General features: G+C 41.2%; 2 protein-coding genes across 2 annotated transcripts; both read left to right on the top strand.

Annotated features, from left to right (window-relative positions):
* Positions 1 to 12,827: 12,827 nt before the first annotated feature.
* RB195_013919 (uncharacterized protein) lies at positions 12,828 to 13,220 on the top strand (the record flags this gene model as incomplete). The annotated part of the gene is made up of 3 exons (XM_064203950.1): positions 12,828 to 12,867; positions 12,922 to 13,054; positions 13,109 to 13,220. 3 exons carry the CDS (start codon positions 12,828 to 12,830, stop codon positions 13,218 to 13,220), a joined length of 285 nt encoding a protein of 94 aa, XP_064059830.1.
* Positions 12,945 to 13,220, top strand: RB195_013918 (uncharacterized protein; the record flags this gene model as incomplete). The annotated part of the gene is made up of 1 exon (XM_064203949.1): positions 12,945 to 13,220. The coding sequence occupies one exon, from the start codon at positions 12,945 to 12,947 to the stop codon at positions 13,218 to 13,220; it is 276 nt and encodes a 91-aa protein (XP_064059831.1).
* Positions 13,221 to 22,365: the final 9,145 nt, after the last annotated feature.

Raw genomic sequence — 22,365 nt, 5'->3', positions numbered from 1 at the left:
AATATTCACCATTTTGATAGTTAACAGATAACAGAAAAAGATTCTAGTGCTCTGCGCGATATGTACATGCCCCTATTTTGTAAGAGTGCGCTACTCACTTTTTTCGCTCTCAGACCTGTTTTCGCAAACTTCACGTGCACTGATGGCTCTTAGTGCTCTCGAGGTCTCCTATGTGACCACGGCACTGCCTAGCGTGGTGAAGTAATGATAGTAGCAACAAAATTGATTTTCGGCTCAAAATGTTGGGAATTAAGTTGAATAATCGAAGGTAACTCTTCCACGGGTAGAGAGGTAGTGCTCAACCATAGATTCAGCTCCGTTCTCTTTCATGAAGTTTCCCGCGAATAGAGGGGAAGATTTTTAAAGAGTAGGAGGAACAACAGCTGATTGGTTGGTTTGATCTTAGCTTTTTCACAACTACACAGCCAAGATCAGTGATCTTGCTCCTGAAATTGCAACTTATCATATAGTAAATAACTATAAGATTCAAATCTGCTGCTTAACCAGGTCCATAGAATCTTGTTCTTCGAGAGCAGAAAAAATAAAAAATTGTATAATAGGTACATATTAATGTATAATTCATACATAACGAACAAGGGCAGATGCCACACAAGTTTAAAAGTCTGTTGAATCTTGATATCTACTCTTGACCGCTATATGTGAATCATTTCTTTAACTCATTGATCTGTTGCTTTATTCAAAACCATCCCCGAATCTGTAGACTCCTAACTCTAGCACTGATGTGATTCAAGCATCGGGACATTCCATAAATATTGCAATATAGTTCACATACTTTATTTTTCAAAAGTTGTAAAGAAGAAGTTTTTCAATCTAAGATGTACTTTAGTTCATTAATTACAATCGTCCACTTTTATTTCAAATTTTCAATGTGAAGTTCTCGAGGATTTGTAACTATCACGTCGCTTTTCTTGTATTTTGCACGTACGAATATATATATATAAATAAATAAATATATATATATATATATATATATATATATATGCCCTCAGGGCTGGTGTGGCGCAGTCGGTTAGAGCTCCGTTGTAGCCGCACGGTCGGGGGTCCCGATTGAAATGATGTCGTGAGCAGTTATACCGTCTCTTTTCTTACTGAAGTGGCAGTTTCTTGCTAATACAACCATTAACTGTTCGCTGAGCCTACTGATACGGTAGGGGTGGGCGTAGTGTAGCTGTTAGAGGTTTCACTGGCCCTCGCAAGTCATTGTATAGACCAATACACGTTCCGAAACCCCAACGATTACGAATTCCAGTAAAACGCGTTGGCGCATCCCAAGTGGATTGATACGCGAGTGACTTTTACTTTTACTTTTATATATGTACCCTCACAATGGGGTCATCTCTGACCAAAGTCCAATTAGGGGTTGGCGATTAGGCTATCGAGTGCTTCTGGAGTTTTTCAATTTACGGAACGAATAAGATAGATAGATCTTGTCCTTACGAATCGGCTGATTTCCATATTTTATGTTATAGAGCAAAATGAAGATTAAGGAGAAGAAGGGAAAAAACTGCTGATTTCGGTTTTTTTTTTTTCAATTTCTATGAAGACACACCGTACATACTACTACTATTACTACTAGTATATGAGCTTGTGAAGAAGCTATGTTATTTAAAAGTATTGCGACAGAGAAAGCGAACGAATCCGAGCTTACTAAACACTGGCATCGGCATTGAATTTATTTTACGAAGATATTTTTATTCCGTTAACAATCACAACAAAAAAAGATTCTTCTTCAACCGATTGATCAAGACGCCTAGGTATACGTGTGAAAGCAATTTGAATCTGGATTCCAAAATCTTGCAGTAGCATGTACACAAATGTTCCCTGTTCGAAAGAAAGGAGTTGGACTTTGAAAAAAGTCAATTTCTAATCCACACCGTAATACATAGTTCAAAATTATTTAATTAATAATCAGTAATTTCTGCGCAAAGCCAACGACGAGCAAAAGTCTCTTATGTGTGGCACTTTTGATCAGCGAGATATGAGTTTTATCCAGAACAAATACTAATAGGATTGTAAGACCCGTTTCAAGCTGATGTATGTATGATCTAGACATTTCTATGCCCACAATTTATTATTCACTTTATTCACCGGTCAGAGGTAAGACGTTCTGCCAAGAGGCAAACGCAATACATGGGCAAAAAACGAACAAAAAATTAATTTTACTCAGAAAATTCTACTAGGAAAAAAGAAAAAATTTAGGATTTATGCTTTTCTCATTCACTACAATAATACAGATGTACTGGCTTCGATACGTTCCGGTGTCCTTAAACAGACTAACAAAATTAGAGAAATACTTTAAGTTGTGCTCTCATCTGCTTCTTCGTGAGAATTATTATGACAGATTTAGGTGTGTGTCAATTGGTTGTTCGTTACTGAACAGTTGTTCTACAGTGTTACGCAATTGGAGACATTTGTCACGAAGAGATATACGGAGGGTGTTTCGTATTATGATCATAAACGTCCAATGGACCAAATAAACTGTTATCCTGCGTCAGTCTTATTGTTTACATACTGCAACAGAAGGCTTAAAACACACTCGGTTGTTTTCTTCTTCAAACGTGAGGCTAAAAGCAGCGATTGAAGAGATGTACGTGACTAAAATCTCTCTATCAAAAGAGAGGAGCAGGACGTAGTTCACAATCTCCACACAACGGCCAACTTTCTCTCTCATAAATATACAACCACATATAACCGTCTGCAATAATACGTCCGACAAAATGACTTATGTATGCCCCCTCGAAAAATGAGAAACATTTCCGGCTGCGCTGTTTTTAAGCAAGTTACTAACAGCTTAGTTGAAGATTCTACAGCTTTACTGCTTATTATTCGTTGCATATCCCCCCGTTTTCTGAGAGCTCGGAGGTCTTTTTGTAAGACTCTTTGCGAACTGATACGTCTCAGTGCTTTTAAAGTCTCGAATTCATGCAATTTTATGTAGTTTGGATTCTGCGTTTGCACTGTCATACTTGTGAACTGTGACGTTTTATTGCGTCATTTTCTACAGTTATGTATATCCTCTCGGAACTGCGAAAGTGAAATTCATCTTTGGAAAGTAAGCGATACAGCTTTGAAGCGTTGTGACAAAAAAAAAACACTGCTCGAAGGTTTTCTGAGAGTGAAAGAACTATGAAATTTTTTATATTCACCGACAGCATCGAGCGAAGGGTCAATTCCACATTGGAAAGTATGTACACCTGTTCGTTCTTGGATTTTCAGCTTTCATACCACTTTAAAAAAAAATAAAGTTGCACCTCATCGAAACATTCGATTTATCCTAACAACTTTTTTGATCATTAGTCAACGTAGCGCTTACTTTTGGTAATAAAAACCGCAGCGCTTTTCAGGGGCATAACAACATCATTGTTCCGAAACTGACATACGTAAGTGGTCCTCTGCTCGTACTACATATTATGTGGGCAAGTGTACCTATGGCAGCTTAAACGATGAAGCAACCATATTTGTTCTGTTATTGCGCGAATTCACCTTTAAAACACTTCAACCTAATTTTTCTATCTTTAATCCTATTTTTGTTACTCTTCCTTTGAAGTGTCCTTCTAAACTTTGATTATAGTTCTGGTCTTTACCACTCCAATGTTAAAGGCAACGTGTTCATTCATAAGTTTTTGGTGTTGGCTTCTCTTCACTGGCATGAGGCATGAGTGGTACGGATTTCAGGTGGAGTATTGGTATACGGGATCGTACATTATGTACATTATTGAAATCTGCTCGTGATGTAATTTCCAAAAATAGCAGTAGAAACGTTTTACACTACGTGCAAATCCGAGAACCAGAGACAGCAGGAGCGCCCAAGGCTACACTTTTCCAACAAGGCAACTCCCTACGCACACATGATTAACGAAATGAAACCTAAGAGAATTAGCCATGGAATCTTATGAAGCTACTACATATGTATGCTGAACGAGATGGAATCCTCTCTACGCGTTTTAATTCATCAAGTGAACGGGTGTAAAGACTTGCGTCGTCGGGTCGACCGATTGGTCCGCAGCTGCTTTAAAGGCATGAGTGGTACGGATTTCAGGTGGAGTATTGGTATACGGGATCGTACATTATGGAGAGGTGGGTGATTCAGTCCATTTCTTGCTAATTGGTGTAAAAAACGGCCCGGAAGATGCGGCGTGTGCACACGGCTGGCGCGCTCCAATCGGACTCGTTGTAGAAAATAGCGCGCCGGTACGCTCGAAGCCGTATCTTATGGGCCGTTTTTTTTACGGCAATTAGGAAGAAATGGACGGAATCACCCCCCTCTCCATAGTCTCCCATCCCGTATACGAATGCTCCATCTGTACCACCTCAGATTCGTGGGGTGATGCCTTCAACTGACTTATTAGATGTTTAACCGTATGGTTTTTTAATGAACTGACTGAACTGCAAATTATTTCTCAACCTCTGCTTATTATCACAGTAACTCAACATCAAAACTTTAGCTGAAAACTGCTTTTAAATAATTCTCCAAAAACTATGTGCTTCTTCTGTGTACCTTTTTTGAATTTTGTTACTTCCCAGAATAGTTGTTATGAAGACCCTAGCCTTTCTCTGCAGAAATTATTGTTCTTATTATTATTTGTTTGTTAGTCATTTTTGTTTGTTATTTGTCCGTTGGATGAAATTTACATTTCTGCTTTTTATGGATATGTCAACTCATCAACTGACTAAGGCGAACTTTTGCGTGGAAAAGCAATTTATCACAAAGTTCACTTCATTTACTAATTGATTCCACTGATTTTATCGTTCTGCTCTCGATTTTTTGCATGTGACTCGATGAAAAGTCGAATTTAGAGCTCGGGTATGATTAAGAACATATAAGCCAAATTTCATAGCTTTTAATTTCATCGATTCATTTCACTATTCGGTTACTAAAGGGATGTAAAATATAATAACGACAATAGGGCACGTAGCAACTTGAAGTTATAAACAGCGCAAGATTCAAAAAACTGCTATGGCTGATATTTTCCGCATTTGCTCCGAATGGCTTTCATAGGGATGTGTTTTGTCCATATTAACTCTTCGTCTGACGGGCAGATGCGATTTTTCAGAAACTCATTCAACCTGTTCCTTGGGAGGAAGTTAGAGGCAACGAACCATGGGCAATCAGTCATTTTTCTGATCCACTCGTCTTCGTTGTTCTCGCATCGCATCATCGTCACAAACTGGGATCGCTCGCGTGCCGTTGTCTTTTGTGTGTGCGTGTGTGAGGGTTTCTTTGTTCGATCTTATCGTTCTTCTCTCGCCACCCTCGATTTTGGGCGCGAAACCGACGCGAAACTGCCGACCTAAGCGAGTCATTCAAATAGGATTCCAGCCTTCCCACTCTGCCTTGCGAATAAGGGTGGAGAAACGTTGTGGCGCAGCCGTCAAACATCTGCCATTTTCAGACCAGATAGCCAAAAGAGGTATTAAACTGTCCCTTCGTGCATGACTCCATACAATCTAGTTTATCTTCACATCTTAGCTTCATAGTTAGGACGGAAATATACGTCCAAAGTTTTCTCCGGTTAGAAATTAGTCTTCTTGAAAAGAAAAAAAAAACCTAAGAACTTCGATATAATTGTTCAAAGAAATACTACTTTCCAGAAAGTGTGGTAAATGGGACCTGCGCTTCCTCGAAAGCGCATAGGGTACCCTGGAAACGAAGGGAAGGAGAAACACCACCCTGTTGTGATCAGCGAGAGCCAATCGGCTAATAAACAAGATTCGTGTCGATACCTCCTTAAATAATGATGTTATACTGTATTTCTTTTGTTCTTTTAAGTGAGGATTTAAAAACTTTCATCAGTTTCAGATACAATGTTCTTCATTATTTACGGTAGTCTTTTGTGTTTGTGGTGGACTATGCAAATCGCTACCTTCTACTAGGTTTTCAGGATGCAACTGAAGAATCCGCATTATTTATGTGGATTATGGATCCTGTAAAGCTAAAGAGATCATATTTAGGTAGTTTTGAGATGCTGATGAATGCCCTTAAAAGAAAGACTGGTTCTCTGACGCGAACTGAAGGACCTGGAGGAAATCTCCCAAGATCTCCCAAGAAATCTGTGCCGTGTACAGTAAAAAAAAAAAATTATTTTTTCTCCTTATTTCCCCACCTGATTATGTATTCTACTACCCGTCTTAATTTATAATTCTTTGCTTCTTCTGCCCTTATTTTTCAAAATAAAAACCCCGTTGAGGGATGTTTTCAAAAAGTGCTTAATTATGCTGTTTTAAAACGATCACCATTCAAAATCGGTGCTTGAAGTTGTTTTCTCTCTGACCAAGCAAAATCCGACCCGCTTCACCCGTCTCATCCGCAACACGACGACCAAACAACAACAAACGCCAGGTAAACATACTCCAAATCGTTCCAAGTCAAATATTATGAGACCCTCTTCCTTGAACGGATGAATGACGAGAAGACATCCACAACAATCAGCACTAAATGTTTTATGATGGGTTCTCAAAGGTGGATTGCATGATTTTATGCAGCCGCTTAGGCCTCATTCGTCGCGTAGAACAAAGAGAGATTAAGGAGGTGAATGGCGATGGCGTGGTCCCGCCAACATGTCAAGGTTCCAGCTGCCAGCTGCACTGGGCGCGGTGACCTCAGATGCCAGATGGAGTTCTTTTTTCGCTCCGAAGGAGACGATAAATGCGCACTCAGCAACACACAACGCTGTAGTTATTCTGGTATCAAGAACAACAAATATAGCGGTCGACTACTGCAAGCTTTCGCTGTACAGTTTTAGTCATAGTCAGTTGGTTTCTATGAAAAGAAAATGTGGAGGCCTCAGAAAAGAGAAAAAGAGCTGGTGCTTTAGAAGCTATTCAAGGAAAATTTGTGCGGAGCTCTCCTTTTAACAGGACTTAAATGAAACACAAAAACTGTGTCCCCAACTTGGATTACTGTGAATTGTCCTATTACTGAAGTGAGGCGATGTAAATGAGAAGTACATACTGGTTTCTTCTATTCCTGTACTTGTTTTCCTACTAACTTTAACTAGTGTTATGTCATTTCTCTACTCTTGCCAGTGTTGGGCCCTTAAGAACACATATCCAAAACAGCAAAACAGTTGTGGAGGTCACATCAAACATACGGTATGACACTGTAGTATTTAGAGACAGTGAGTCACTCACTCATAAATTATTCTACGTGGCTCAAGTACCAATCGTGATTTTTGAGTTTAGCACAGCTGAATGTGTAAATGCTCGAGGTTTGAAGTGTTTTCCCTTGAAAAAAACTTCCAGAAACAGTGGAAAGCATTTTTGAAAATTCATTCCATGCTTAGCCACTTGCAAATGGCATCCTACATATGAATTTTAGCTTCTTTTTTGTGCATTCTGATCTTACGTTTTACATCAAAATGCATTCGTATCAACGGGAGATCATTAAATCAAAATGACGTCCGCATCACTAAAAATTACATTACATACTACATAGTATAATTTTTAGTGATGGAGACATAGAATATACTTGCGTACTTACTTATTTACATGTATACTTTAGAAACCACAAAGAATTCATTTATATTCAATTCATTTTCATAGAAAATAGCAAGTGAATGGAAGCTAAGTTCAACTGTTCACTTCAAGACCAAAAAAACCGGCCATAACTGGCTACATGTACTTGTTAGAGACTTCGCAAGACGCTAGGTAGCTTAAAAGAACCTCTCCAACTTAAAAATTTAACGAAAGGGGGAAAGGCACACGCACTTAATTTCAGTTAATAAACATGCCACCTGATCTACATTTCTTCGTCACCACCTCAGAAAGCGACGCAACATGCTGACCTCAAAAGTGGCGCAGCGTCAGTCGACTGACAGTTGAAGCTGTCTCAAACTATTGGCCTCCTACCGCACTAAGTTTTTTTTTTTTCAGCGACTTATTACAAAATTAAGTTGAGTAGTTCCCCTAATGTTCTGCAAACTTTAGTTTTGGATTATTTTTTACACAAAGTGAGAATCACCACCCACTCTTTTCTGCCATACTGAACGATTACGGATCATCAACTTCTTCGTTGAACATATCACATTGATGTTGAATTTCTGACATTTCCTTAATAACCACTATTGAAAGCCAGCACACATCTAAACTTTAGAGACTCTTTAGAGAGAAACGTCTTTAGAGACTTTTTTACTCGCTTACTACAATTTGAATCGCGTCTGCCATCGAAAGGACCACAAAGTTTAACACTGCCACAACCTTTCCTTACTAACGACTTTCTTCCCAGCTTATTTGAAGATTTCATAAATGCTAAAAGCCCTGCCGATGCTACAGTGTTTCAAAATCCAGCACTTTTGATAAACGACCCACAAAAGGCAACAAGTAACCGTACTGGGGAAAAGGTGGGCGATGATTCCAGCCTTATCTCCGGGAGAAATGCGTGAAGCCTTCAATATTTTGATAGAACATTTCTGAATAATAACTCGGAAAATGGAGCCGGTCTGGCGAATGATATGACATGTCTATCGGTCAGACTGTGTGGTCAAATTTTATAGTTTTGGCCAACTTTGGAGCAATAAATTACGTTTCCGTCTGCAACGTTTTCGTGCTAACAAAGAACAGAACGACTGAATTTATGACAATGTACTTTTACAGGACACCTCTACCTTAGCCCTCAGCAGTGGTAATTTACAGTGCGAAACTCGTCTCGAAACGGATCGTTCCCACCGATATGGGCTCCGCCTTTTCTACTTGGGCCTCCAATCGATGTTTCGTTAGCATATCGTGGTCAGGACGACGTGAGGAGGAGGCGAACGACGATGACATAAATGCCAAGCACTGACACTTGTGTACGCACTTTTGCGTGTTCAATTGATCAGTGGACATCATTCTATTCACTGTTGGTGGGCATGCCTCTTCAGAGGCTATTTCAATATTAGGTCATTTAATATGAATATAAGACGACTATTATGTACTTGTACAAAACAAAAAGTCAATTCTGGTTTTCCAAACGGGAGGTCTACTAAAGAAACTATTCCTGAAATGCAATTAGGTATTTTCAAACAAATCTCAAATTCACAATGATGTGATGTGCCAAATCGTTCAAAATGACTTCCTGATTTCGAATATGTGGGACATTTTATGCAATTTCGAGGGAACAAAGCGCAAATGCTCGAAATACCTTCTCCTTAAACGGGGATATGCCAGTGGTTGGATTGCTGAGATATGAGGTATGGTCGGGTCAAAACGTAATGAATTTCGGTGCAGTTGCTTAGGCGACTGCGCTCGAAGCCGTGCGGGGAAACGTAGCGGCTAGGATCGGGGGAAGAGCACTGGTACCACCGCTCATCACTGAAATTTGCAGTGGTCCCACTTTGATTCCAATCGCTGTCTCCGCGCCGCTTCTGGCGCACTTACTTACGCAACTGCACAGTGTTTCATGTCGTTTTGAACGCACTATACTTTCCTGAGTGGAGTTCACAGAACGGACACATTTTGGGGCACAAGAGAGACAAGAAACAACGATTTTGGGACACAAGTTGGGAGGCGTGCTGCACAAAAAGCGAGAGACAACCTTCCTCAAGTAAGACATTTTCAACTGCCAAAATGAATCAATTTCCACAGAAGCAATGGAATTTTACATAACGTGAAAATCCGTTCTTTATGAACATCTCCGTACATTTAAATTAATATAGTCCGCTTCTGGAAAATGATCCTCTCGCATCAGAAGGCTCTTCCAAAGAAAAGACTTGACTGATTCATTTCCACCATAGCTTTCTAGGTATACTTTCGTCATCTTTCTAGTATTCTAGGTGTTTACATGTTTACATACTTCACCTTCCATATCTTGACAGATCAATCCATTTTCTGAAAGTAACCTCAGAAATCTCTCTTCAGAAAATTTAGAACAAATAAAAAAAACATGAATATATAAAATATATATAGAATAATAAATATAGAAGACCAAAAATGGGAGCATATTCTTAGAAGAAAACATAGCTTACGTTTTGAATCATTGTTCTAAGATACTACATCAGAACAAAAATCACTCGAACTCAAAAAGTAGGGTTTTGACCTTAACTTCAATTTATTTCATCAGACAGTATTCACCATGTGATCCGTGTCTCTAGTTCAGCAGCTTTTGCTTCTGATGACAAATCCAGCATCGACAACAGCGAATGACGAAGGAGAATTAAGAGTACGAGCTGAAGTAGCACAACTCCAGTACGTTTGTAAGGCTGCCAGTAGACGCAGAATATTGGTACAGGAACAAATTCTTCTAATTCATTATCCTGTTAACAACATGCAGCTGTTTACAACATGCAGCTGTTTACAACATGCAGGTGTCCAGTTTCGCTTCCTTCCGACAGTCAACAAAATTCAATTTTAGAGGCATGAGATTTTTGAAGAGACCAAGATTTTTCATAAAAGAAATTAAGAACCTTGAGATTATGATGTGAAATATTTTCTCATAAACATTCCCATGTAATTCCTTACAGTCCAATCACCAATAAATGGGTTTATTTCTATAAGGAAGAGATCTTTCAGAAGCTCCATCCATCAGGGAATATCTTCTTACAACTACTTTATAGAGAGTAGGCAATAGTACACGGTGTAGAATATCATGAATAGCATGTATTTTGGTGATGAATGTGTGTTCTCGACTTAGTTTTGAAATTGACTTGCGTGTCAAAGAAGCTGCGCAAGCACCAGCATACACGTTGCGGTTACCCGGGCGAGCACGAGTATCGACGCACCAGGAATGACAATTCACAATTTCATCGTCTTACACAGATTTGCTTCCCCAGAAAGGGTCTGATGAAATACAATCCTGTTAAAAACAAATCAGCAGCGATAACTATGCGTTTTTACAGCATCATCACACGGAACTACAGTACTTCCAGGAGTTCGGTGAAACTTCATTCTTCATTGTATGTTTGAATAGGATCCTCCCGCTTGAAAAAATAACAAGCTTCTGTCAACAGATCTCATTAGACAATTAATGCCAAACAGTACTTGAAACAAATTCATCACACAAAGAAGTCCTCTACGACCGTTCACGGTAATCACAAAAAAGTGATCACTATCTCCGCATCTTACCGCTAGGTAACGTATCTACAAGAACTACATGACTCCTCGAAATAAACGCATGAATCTCAATCTTTGCTTCTTTCTGCAATCCATAATTTCTGGACCTACAACATAAAACACTCCAATCTATTCTCGACAGGCACCTACAGCGTAATACGGTAGAAAGGTCTGTTGGACCCTAGGCGACCAAAATATGCAGAAATATACATATCCTTCCAAAAGAAAAAGAGAAAGACGTTGAAATTCCCCAAGTCAGCTTCCTCCGCTCACGAATAGTAACGAAGCGGAAATATGTAGGCCACCCCCTTAGAGAAAAAGCTTTCTGCATGCAACAAATGAACTGGAAAGTAGCCTTTTTAGGTACTCTTTCCTTCAATACAATGTCGACATTTTTGAGATCTCAATATTGCGATGGATCCAAATCTCAAAACCCACTCGAATGACCGAACAGTATGTCTCGGTGTCAATTGTAGCGCACCACACGTCACTGTCTCAGCTGTTTCAAAATCTATGAAATAGAGTCTACCTGGGGTTCGACCATCATTCAAAATGCTCATCTTTAATGAACGCTTTATATCGTAAATCGAATGAAATGAATTTCGTGGGGTCGACTTGAGGAAAACGTAAACCAATCTGAAAACCTCATCTACTCTTGGGACCTGCTGTTGGGATTTCACTTTCGCCTTTCAACGAGGGATGGTTCCGAGCAAGACTAACGGTAGGTGTACTAGAGAAGATAAACTTTACCAACCTGGCATTTCATGTGTCGGCTGGCCGTTTTGGAATGCTCATAGAACTGAAAATGAAACAAAACACCACAAACTTCCACATTACATTCCGTACCATCGACTGCTTTTCTGCTATGCGAGCATATATAAACGACATGTTACTCAAGCACGACCGGAATTTAACGTGACACAAGAACGGATCTTCGTAAGTTTAGGGACGGAAAGTGGTAGACATTATGATGACCCGGAACACGTCAAAACCAATCCAAATCCCGACGTAGCTGACACCGAAACTCTCGGACTCTTAAAGGCATCACCCCACGAATCTGAGGTGGTGCAGATTTCAGGTGGAGCGTTCTTATAAGGGATAGTAGATTATGGAGAGGAGGGTGATTCCGTCCATTTCTTCCTAATTGCTGTAAAAAACGGCCCGGAAGATGCGGCGCCGCACAAGGCTGGCGCGCTCCAGTAGAACTCCCTGTAGAAAATAGTGCGCCAGAACGCCTGAAGCCATATCTTCCAGGCCGTTTTCTACGGCAATTAGGAAGAAATGGACGGAATCACCCCCTCTCCATAATCTGCTATGCCGTATACTAATACTCCACCTGAAACTTGGACCACCTCAGATTCGTGGAGTGATGCCCTTAAGTTCCGCATAGAGACTAGGAGTTCTGCATAGACTGCACAATAAGCGCCACCGTATGGACAGGACATATCGCCGGTCGCAGGGACAGTAAGAACAGCTGTCACCAACCCGAAAACCCAATCTATTCGAAGCAAAGGCTTCTGAGGAAAAAAAATGACCTCAGTGCTCATTGCGATCGTTTAGTACCTGCTGCCGATCTTCCTTCAGTCACTGATTTCGAAACCACTCGATCAATACCCATGACGTCATCACCCAGTTGGCGAATGTCCAGCCATCTGGGGCGGAGCCGCTTACAGGCAGAGGGCAGTTGGTCTGCGTCTAGCGCCGGGGCGCACTACCTCGCGGCGATTCAAATTTGGCGCGCGCGCGAAAGGCGGTGCCGGCGCGGCCGCTCTGGCTGTCCAATGCGATGGCCATTCGCCTCGATGTCTTGGCCCGGGCTGGGTACGCATCTTAGTCGCGGTTCTGTAGCACGTGACTAGATCCCTACTCAGCCAGGTCCATCACCGTCACTGTCGACGATGGTTCTGTTCGCCTGCGCGACTCGCCTTATTCCAGCTGGTTCTGATGACCCTGACCTGCCTGCCTACACCTGGCTGCCGCCCGAGCGGCAGTTGCCTCGTGATCCGTGGTCTGTAGATCGAATCACAGCCAACTGCTGCTCGGGAGGTTGTCTTGCTTTCAGCCGTCCGTCCGCAGGACCTCATCTGAACGTTGAGCCGTTGAAGGCGAAGTGCAAGCCTATCATGCCTCAAAGCGAGTTCTACGAGCTTTGGCACATGTTAGGCCGGCAGTGACGCCCGGTTACATTCATGATGCATGTTTTTTGTTGTTCTTCTTTTGTGTGTTTCCTTTCTTTCCTGGCATGTTTCTCCTTCACTATCCTGTCCACCATCCGCCGTGAAAAGAACGGTGGTATATGGGGCGAAGCGCGCGAGAGGCGGTTTGTACAACAAAGACAACGTTAAATTCAGGTAGTGGGATAAAATGTTGGTGGGGTAGAGGGTCACTCATTGATCGCCCTTATTTCTTGAAGTAAATAACTAAATCAGTCGGGGGCCATGAGACGTGAGCAGTACTCTTACGGGATCTGTAACATGTTAGCGAAATTTACTAAGAGAAAAAAAAAGTAAGATAGGGCGTCCAGAAATAAGGCGTCCCTAACTGCCCACTCCCAACTACATTTTCCCCGCGTACTGTATGTGACATGCAGAAAGGGACCATATGTGGGTTTGAACTGTGCTTTGTGACATAGTAGTAAGCGAACGAATGTTACAATTACTGCTCTTTTGTTGAAGCCCATTAAATAAACGTAAGAAGAAGAGCCTTTGATTAAAATTCATCTAGTTCTACTTTTGAGAAACTGGCTAATAGGATCCAGAGCTTACTCTTTAATAGTTGCGGGCGGAACGCGGTAGGTAGGATGTCCTAACCGAACGCTGGTGGTAACGCTTAGCCCTACAATGCTCAGGAAGGCTCGGACCTTGTAATTGTTGGCGGATTTTCCATCAGCCAGATTCCTTCCATATTGCAAATATAGCTAGCTAGTCCACACTTCTCATTCCACTTTTTTCATTAGTGGTTGTGTTGTCTCAAGAATAACACACATCAGCGCTGATTTTTTCGCAGAAGATTGCAATGGGAGTACTAGGATTTGCTGTTGTTGTGGCTATTTCATGTCTTCGCGTGCTTGTAAGGTGCTGTGAATTTTCTTCGAACTTCAGCTCCCATAGTTGGGTAGCCGAAAACTCAAGGGGATCATAAAGGGACGCAAAGCAGGCTTTTTTGGCACTTGTCTTCTAGTTAGCTTACTAACGTTTTCGGGCTCAATTCTATGTCAGTTGTTTGAATGTGTTTGTGAGCTTCCAGGCTTGCTTGCTTAACTTATCACTTGTTCAACTACTAGCTCATTGGATTTTTAGAAGAGCGGAAACTGTTTGGCAACAGTTCGAGCGATTCAGATCTTCTTAAAGTAATATAACAACTTTAAGTAGTAGATTTTAGACTGGTTTAAGCGTTGCTTTATAAGATGTGGCTGAAGCAGTGCAGTCGTAGGTTGGTCCTCATCCTCATTACACCGCTAGATTTCTCATCGTTCGCGAGCCAATGCTGTTTGTGTTGTTTTGGGGGCGCTGGGTGCGTATTTTATTTAGGAGAAGATAGTAGTGCTCTTACAAACATTGATTGATTCCTCTGCGCGGCGAACGGAATAACTCTTGAAGAGCAAAAGAGCGTTTAGCGAACAATTCAATGTAGATGCCCAACGAACGCAGACGAATTCTGAAAAATCGATACAGGATCATAGGCTTTCGAACCACTATCGATTTCCCAAAAATCACTTGTTTCATGGGATTCCATTAGTGGTGTGGGTGTTCTGTCTTGTCGCGACTGGTTAATGAATACCATAACAGGACTGGACTTGGTGATGTGCACAGTGCAACCGTCTGAGAACGGTCGTCGGCTGCAAACTCTTCCAAACCGTTCCTGGTTGTCTAACCTCTCTCGATTGCCCATGATTACCGGCTAACTCGATCGATGCGAAAGTGCGAGTGAACGTCGTGGGAGGAGCGAAATGCCACCGAAGAAGCCGGGTGTACAGAATGTTCTTGAAGAAAAAAATGGGCACATTCGCTGCGTTCCCCTATGTAGGGCAGTTCGACGCCTCATAATGCAGTCATAGGATTAGAAAAAGTGTTCGGATAGTCTTTCTGACGTCTACATTCCCAACTCTAAGTACGGACGTACATTTCTTGACACACTTAACCGTATCTTCAAAATGCTGAGTTTAATTATTACGAACTTGCAGACTTATGCAAGTTGTTTTTATTTTGCGAATCTAGTGTCTAGAAACAGATCTTTTATACAGCAGTCATTTGTCCCTATATGGAAATTACGAAATCAGCCATAGTCTACCCACAAACCGGGCGTTACAAGAGCATCACTTGGTCCGCATATTTTGCCAACAATTCCTAAGCAGTGCGATTTGTCGAATGAAACTACATAGGAGTCTCTTGGAATTTCGGAACCTAAGACAATGAAATATTTTTCTAGTTATTCTCATCTTACTAGTACTGGTAAAGACTACCAATTGCTTATATCAGAGTAGTCGCAAGTCTACTAGAAGCAATTCATTGTAGTTACACATTTAATTGGCCTCACTAGCTTAGTAGCTAGTCGATAGTTCCGTTCCGACTGTGAACAGCGATTGCTTCTGATGCAGTTTTGTTTTCTTGGGGAGATAAGGACCACTTGTAAGTCTTTTTTGTCTGTTATAAGAATTTGATGAGAGTTCTGAAAAAACTCCAGCTGAATTTCTCTTGTGGGTTACAAACCTCTCCATATTTATTGTGTAGCTGTTAGAAAAGCAATAATATTACAGATCCTATCTGAGAAATAAGTGCTGTTCACTGCTACAAAATGGTGTGTGTTGGTCAGAATATGCTGGTTCAACTGGTACTATGAAGTGCATGGATAGCAATTTCACGGCTTACATAATGGTTTCGTTGGTGCTTCACTAGTACAATGCACTCTGACTTCAAGGACTCACTGCAACATGAGAGAGTGGTGAAAGGTTGCGAACAACCCGATTAAGGCAACGCTAAAGTTAGCGTTATTCAGGACGTTATTGAGAATCGAAGTTCTTAGATATGGTGGTGTGAATAGCCGTGTGCTCGACATCTAAGATAGTGCGTATAGGAGAGTTAAAACGACGTGAAGCACGGTGCAATCACGAGGTGGTGCTTCGGAGCGTAGCAGTTGAGAATCCTTGCTGGCACCACTCATCGCTGCAGTTTGGGATAGTCCCACCTCGGTTCCAACTGTTGCCTGCATAGGGCCGTTTCGAGCGCGTACACAAATGCACCGTGCTTCATGTCGTTTTTACTCGGGTACATATTTTGACGTTCAAACTATTGGATTTCTTTTCCATCTGATTTGGATTTAATGTCATATGTAGTTCACTAAGCAACTCATTTGAAGGTAGCATATTTGGGATTTATGTGAGACGATGTTGAATTCGGGTTATAGATTACGAGTGAGCGAGGCTCAATTCCCTCTACTCATCCTGAAAAACGGCGTGGGAACTGCGTTGCCTCTTAAAGGCACCACCCCAGATTTGTGGGGTGATGCCTTCAAGAGAATTTAAAAAAAATTTTTGGGGGGTTTTTAAAAAACCCCCCCCTCGTTCCCCCCTAAAAATCCCCAAACCCCGGCTTAAGTTAGAAAGTGCCACGCTTTTACACGCCCCGATTCCTTCAGTGGCTTATTCATTGCTTTTGAATAGGCTGGTGAGGAGACCTCACGGATTGTTTGTCATCCACTTGTGGGCCATGGAAAAAGGGCTTAGTTCCTACTAGGTACCTAACATACCTAGTAGGAACTAAGCCCTTTTCCCATGGCGTTTTTCAGGACGATTAGGACAAGTTAAGCGTACCCACGCTTAATTTCTCCTAATCGTCATCTAAAATCCGAACTTTATATAATGTAATGCTCGTCATCTAAAACCCGAACTTTATGTTGTCTCACAAAGATCCAAACATCGTCAATTTATATGCTCCCTTCAAGGCAACACTTATTTAAGATATATAAAACATGTTCGGTGAGATTAATATCTGACGTTGAGAATTCCGCCTAGAGAATGTAACCACATTTAGAACATTTTTGTATTGTGTACTATAGAAATGGTTGTGAACACTTTAGTTTCTATGGGATCGCCGGAGGGAGATCGAAGGTACCGTATTCAAGCATACATCCTTGCAGTGTCACGGTTGAAACGCTACTGAAGAATATCGAAAATGTTTTGAATTGCTCTGTGAAATTTGTACTTGGGAGATTCCAGGCCACAGTCGAGCGATCTGCATATTTCTGCAGAACGGGATAGTTTTTTTTTATGTTGATGACATGCAGCTGGCAAAAAAAACACGGGATAGAGGGATATAAAAGAGATAAACAAGTGTCCATTTGCTTCTCTCCATGAGCAGAAACATTCCTCAATCTGTGGCAGACTCTATCTTTACTAATGAATTTCCAAAAAAAAACTAAGTAAGTGTTCGTGTGCATCACGGTAGAACACGAATAATGAAAAGTGTGTGTAGAAAAGGTTCGTAAGGAATTCATGTCTCGAAATAGTAAGCTCCGTACTTTCGAAGAACACTTTGCATGGCTTCGATTACAAAAATCAGCCAACACGAAACAAGTTTGATGCTTCAGTGCACGCAAAAATGTGGAGATTCTGCAAAGTTAGTGAGGAGATTTGAGGACTTTAATATGGACACTGATTGAGTATTATCCTGGTGTTCTTGTTTTTTGCTTGAACAAAACTAGATACCGACTAATCTTGGTGACCTGCACAGTATGTGTGACATCTATTAGAGAAGTACTGAGGGTTTTATTTATTTGTTTACTTAATCCCTTATTTACTCATTCTCACACGTCACTGGTGCATCAGAAAAAGAAAATATCGTTATGTTCAAGTCAGAAAGCTATTCGCACACTTAATTCCTCATTATGGAAAATAGGAACTGAGACGTAGTCCTCACTGTGGTGAGTAATCAGTCGTTCTCCTTCAGAAGGTAGATGTTCCTCCTACGTGATCTGTTCCGAAAATCCAGAACGCTTCGTACATACGAAGGCACAGTTTCTATGACTAGGATGGCTAACTAACGCAAGGCACAAAAAATTTCAAGAAATTAAGCGTAGAAATATCGAACGGAATTGATGCCCGCTGCTATCTGAAAACTTATTTTTCGCATTGTACCATATATTTGAAAAAAAAAAGTACAAACAAATTATGCCAATCATTGTATGAAAAATAACCAACATCGGAAAGGAGACGCGAACACTGCGTTAGTCTATAGCAGAAGAAAATTCTTGCGAAAAGTTTCTAAGATGGAGAGATAATTCTTATTCTTAGGAGTATCCACATGGAAGCTACCTGTATTAACAAGAATGGCAGTAAAGAAATAGGTTTTTAAATATAAAACTATTTTTTGAAAAACATGAGCAATACGATTAACTATAGGGTGAGCAAACATGATTCATCAGTGCTCAGAAATGTTGATTCCTGTCTACATAAACACCGAAGACCAATAAACAGTCTATAGCAGAAAAAAAAAAACAACAACCAACCAACAACAACGCAACAGCAACCTAGCTCCAACAAATTTCTTCTTAGGACTGTCTATCTTTAAATTCATTATCATATCTGCAGCGTAGCAGTTCTAATCTATCGTAGGGTCAAAACGACATGAAACTCGGTGCTGTTGCGTAAGCGACTACACTCGAAGCTGCTCAATAGAGCTAGTGGCTGTGACGGAGGGAGGACCCACGCCAGCACCATTCGTCGCTGCAGTACAAGTGAAGCTGACGATGTGCCGCTTCTGTCGCAGCTGCTCACGGAGTTGCATCGTGCTTCATGTCGTTTTGACCCTAGCATACCTATGTCTTATCACAGAAATTGTCTCAGCACTTTGCGGGAAATGACGAAATGATAGGACGTGAACATCTCTTCTTTTCGAAACAGCCTTAGAATGGTTGTAACCAGATGCATAATTGCATCACATCATGTCCGCTTGGCACGATATTGCTTTCGAAATATTTTGCTTCCGCACAGCTGCTACATGCATATGTGAAAAACTCCAGTTGTTTTCAACTTCGTCACACTTGCAGAGGAATAATTCAGGCACTCCTCTAATCACTAATGGACTACGAACTCACAGAGTTAGACCCCAGAACGCAAAGTAACTCGAGATTTCCGTATTGTTATTCACAATTCTAAATGGCGCCATACTGTACTCAACTTTCCGTACAGTAGGCGTGAAACGCGTTGCAACACGTTGACGCGACACGTCCTCAATGAACGCGTTCACTGGACCCTCTACAGTATGCAGAGAACTCCAGAGACATCTCACTTTGCTTTCTGTGACTTTTCATCATTTTCTCGTATAACAGTGCATGAATAGGATAACACAGTCCTGGTGAACTTTTCCATTACTTTTATTGTTTGGTCTGCTTATAGGCTGCCGCTGAGGTCTTAATTTGTATGTATTTAATTTCTGTCTCTTTTTTGTGTAGCAGTGCACGATTCTCATCTTTCGTTGTCGTAACACGAAGTGGAGTGGAGTCAAAACAAAATGAAGCACGGTGCAGTTACGTAAGCGGTTGCGCTCGAACCCGCGCGGTGGAGCGTAGCAGCTAGGATCGAGTGAGGACCCCGCTACCACACTTCATTGCTGCAGCTGGCGATAGTCCACTCTCGACACCAACAAGTTTCGAGCGCAACCGCTTACGCATCTGCGCCGTGCTTCATGTCGTTTTGACCCGACTATAAACCAATTTCGCTAGTTCAGAACTTCCAAGGTACCTCTTCAAAAGCGTCAGTTTGCAGGGGTTGGATTGCTGCTCCATTTTTGCTGTGTGGTCGGCTAAAAATGACATGAAGTAAGATGCAATTGCATAAGCAGCTGCGCTCGAATCGACGCGGTGAACGTAGCGGTTAGCATCGACTTCACGAACTGCAGTTGTGATGAGTGGTGCCAAGAATCAAAAGACGGACCGCTACGAGCGCAACCGCTTGTGCAACTATGTACATCGTGCTTCATGTCGTTTTGACCTGACTATAAATATGTGAGTTAGCTTTCTTATAGAGCGGGTTTCGTAATTTCACTGCACCATTTTACGATTCCAATTACAACGATGGCTAATCATACACAATTGCATAGAAATGGAAGAGAGATTGAGTCTCTACAAACTAAAGTTTTAGAGGCATCCTTAGAGCAGAACCAACGAAAAAAATGGAAGAATTGGTGAAACCATAGAAATCAAAGAGGAAAGAAAAAGTAGAGAGAAAGAAGTAAATATGTTTTCTTGTCGTACTTTTGGCCCTCCACTTTCATGTTTGAAAGTTGTTCGCAAGTAGAAGTTCATAAATGAACTAGCGCCTGACCTTTTTTGTACAGTATTTTAAACGGCAGTTCCATCCTTCCTACTGCAAATGTGCTGTTTTAAAACAGCCTCGTGACACAGACACTGGTAACAAATATCCCATCACCAGCTATCCACTGAGTGTACCCCAGTGCCAATAAGTTGTTGATGTTTTTCTCAGATGTACTTCTTAAAAACCTTATTTTATCGAGACGAGTAACAGCTAAATGCTTTAAATACGCATACAAGAGTAAGCTTGCTGAGAACTGCAACATAAATCAATGTGTCCATCAGTCTCCTAATATTGTTCTACTTCATTATTCTTTAGCAAGAACATCCATTTTCATCGTGATTCGCTTGTACATCCTTTCTACGGTGTTCACTACAAGGGACTGGTAATAATCTGTGATAAAACTTTTTTTTTGGTTTTTTTTTTGTTTGGGATACTCTTGGACCTCGCTCAGCTACCGTTGCTTCCTGTTATCACCAATCAAACATCTCTAATTTCTCTGAGGACTTGCCACTGCGCAAACCTTGCTCTATCTTTAGCATTATAGGGATGTGTAGCAGATCTTCAACCACTGCTACAAGCATATCAATTCCTTATGTCCATCTAAATCCTGAAGAGGTCACAGTAACATTTGGCTTGTCAAGTACTGAAATAAATAGAATTCAGCTCACTTCGTTAAGAGAAGGATCAATATCAAAATGAAGGAGGTCAATATCGCTTCTCGACAAGTATATTTTATTTTCTTCTGCACCCCTACAGCTGAAAACTTACAAATCTGATTTAGGGAAATCTTGGGCTGTGCGTACATATACCAGAGAACGGAAAAAGTAAGATTCTGCTAAAGAAATAGGCATCAAAACCAAATTATAGTCGGGACAAAACTATATGAAGCACGGTGTTGTTGCGCGAGTGGTTGCGCCTTGGCAACGCAGTTTTTGACTGCCCTCAGACGACCTGTGAGCGATCTAGTTGGCATTTTGCCAAAATTCCTCTAGGTGCTGATCGATATTGGCCGCAATTCTTTGCTTGTTTTCTTTTTTGCTTTTCTTTCCGATTTTGTCATCCTTTATGTTCATGTACTTATTTTCATTTTAATGTTTCTTTTTTGTTTGTAAGGAAGGGAGGGTAAGCGAAAAAAAAAAACAGCATTAACATAGAAGTAAATACAATTTTAACCAAAATTCAAGACAGAAGGATGGAAAAAAAGATTACAATAACTTAGGAACAATACCGATATAATATGGATCTCTATAACCATAGCAAATACAGCAAACCTAAGAAATATACAAAAAAAAACATAAAAGACGAAAAAATCAGAAAGGCAAAAAACGAAAACAAACAAAAACACAATGACCGATATCGATCCAGGTGATGTCACTTGACAAAATTTTGCAGATTGGTTTTTGACCGCTTGCAGGCCTTCTGCGAGCGGTCAGAAAAACGGTGTGGGAACTGCGTTGCCTCCTAAAGGCATCCCGCAACGAATCTGGGGTGGTGCGGGTTTCAGGTGGGTTATGCCTGTACGGAGCCGTAGATTATGGAGAGAAGGGTGATTCCGTCTATTTCTTCCTAATTACCGTAAAAAACGGCCTGGTGGGAGATACGGCTTCGACCGTTCTTGAGCGCTATTTTCTACAGCAAGTTTGATTGGAGCGCGCGCATAAGGCTGGCGCGCTCCAGTCGAACTCTTTGTAGAAAATAGTGCGCCAGAACGTCCGAAGCCGTATCTTCCGGCCCATTTTTTGCGGCAATTAGGAAGAAATGGACAGAATCACTCCCTCTCCACAATCTTCTACCCCGTACCCGAATACTCCACCTGAAATCCGTACCAGCTCAGAATCGTGGAGTGATGCCTTCAAATATTTATTGGATTCTAAGCGCTATCTCGACCTCGTCTCCTCGAGCGCAACCGCTTACGCGACTGCGCCCTGCTTCATGTCGTTTTGACTCTGGGTTTTCTATACCTTATTTGAACATACCAAGACGGTGGTTCAGTGAAATATTTTTATATT

The sequence above is a fragment of the Necator americanus genome, chromosome V (genome assembly GCF_031761385.1).
Source record: "Necator americanus strain Aroian chromosome V, whole genome shotgun sequence".
In the NCBI taxonomy this organism is placed as follows: domain Eukaryota; kingdom Metazoa; phylum Nematoda; class Chromadorea; order Rhabditida; family Ancylostomatidae; genus Necator; species Necator americanus.
Note: the sequence above shows the minus strand (reverse complement) of the source record. Positions and strands in the feature narration are given on the sequence as shown.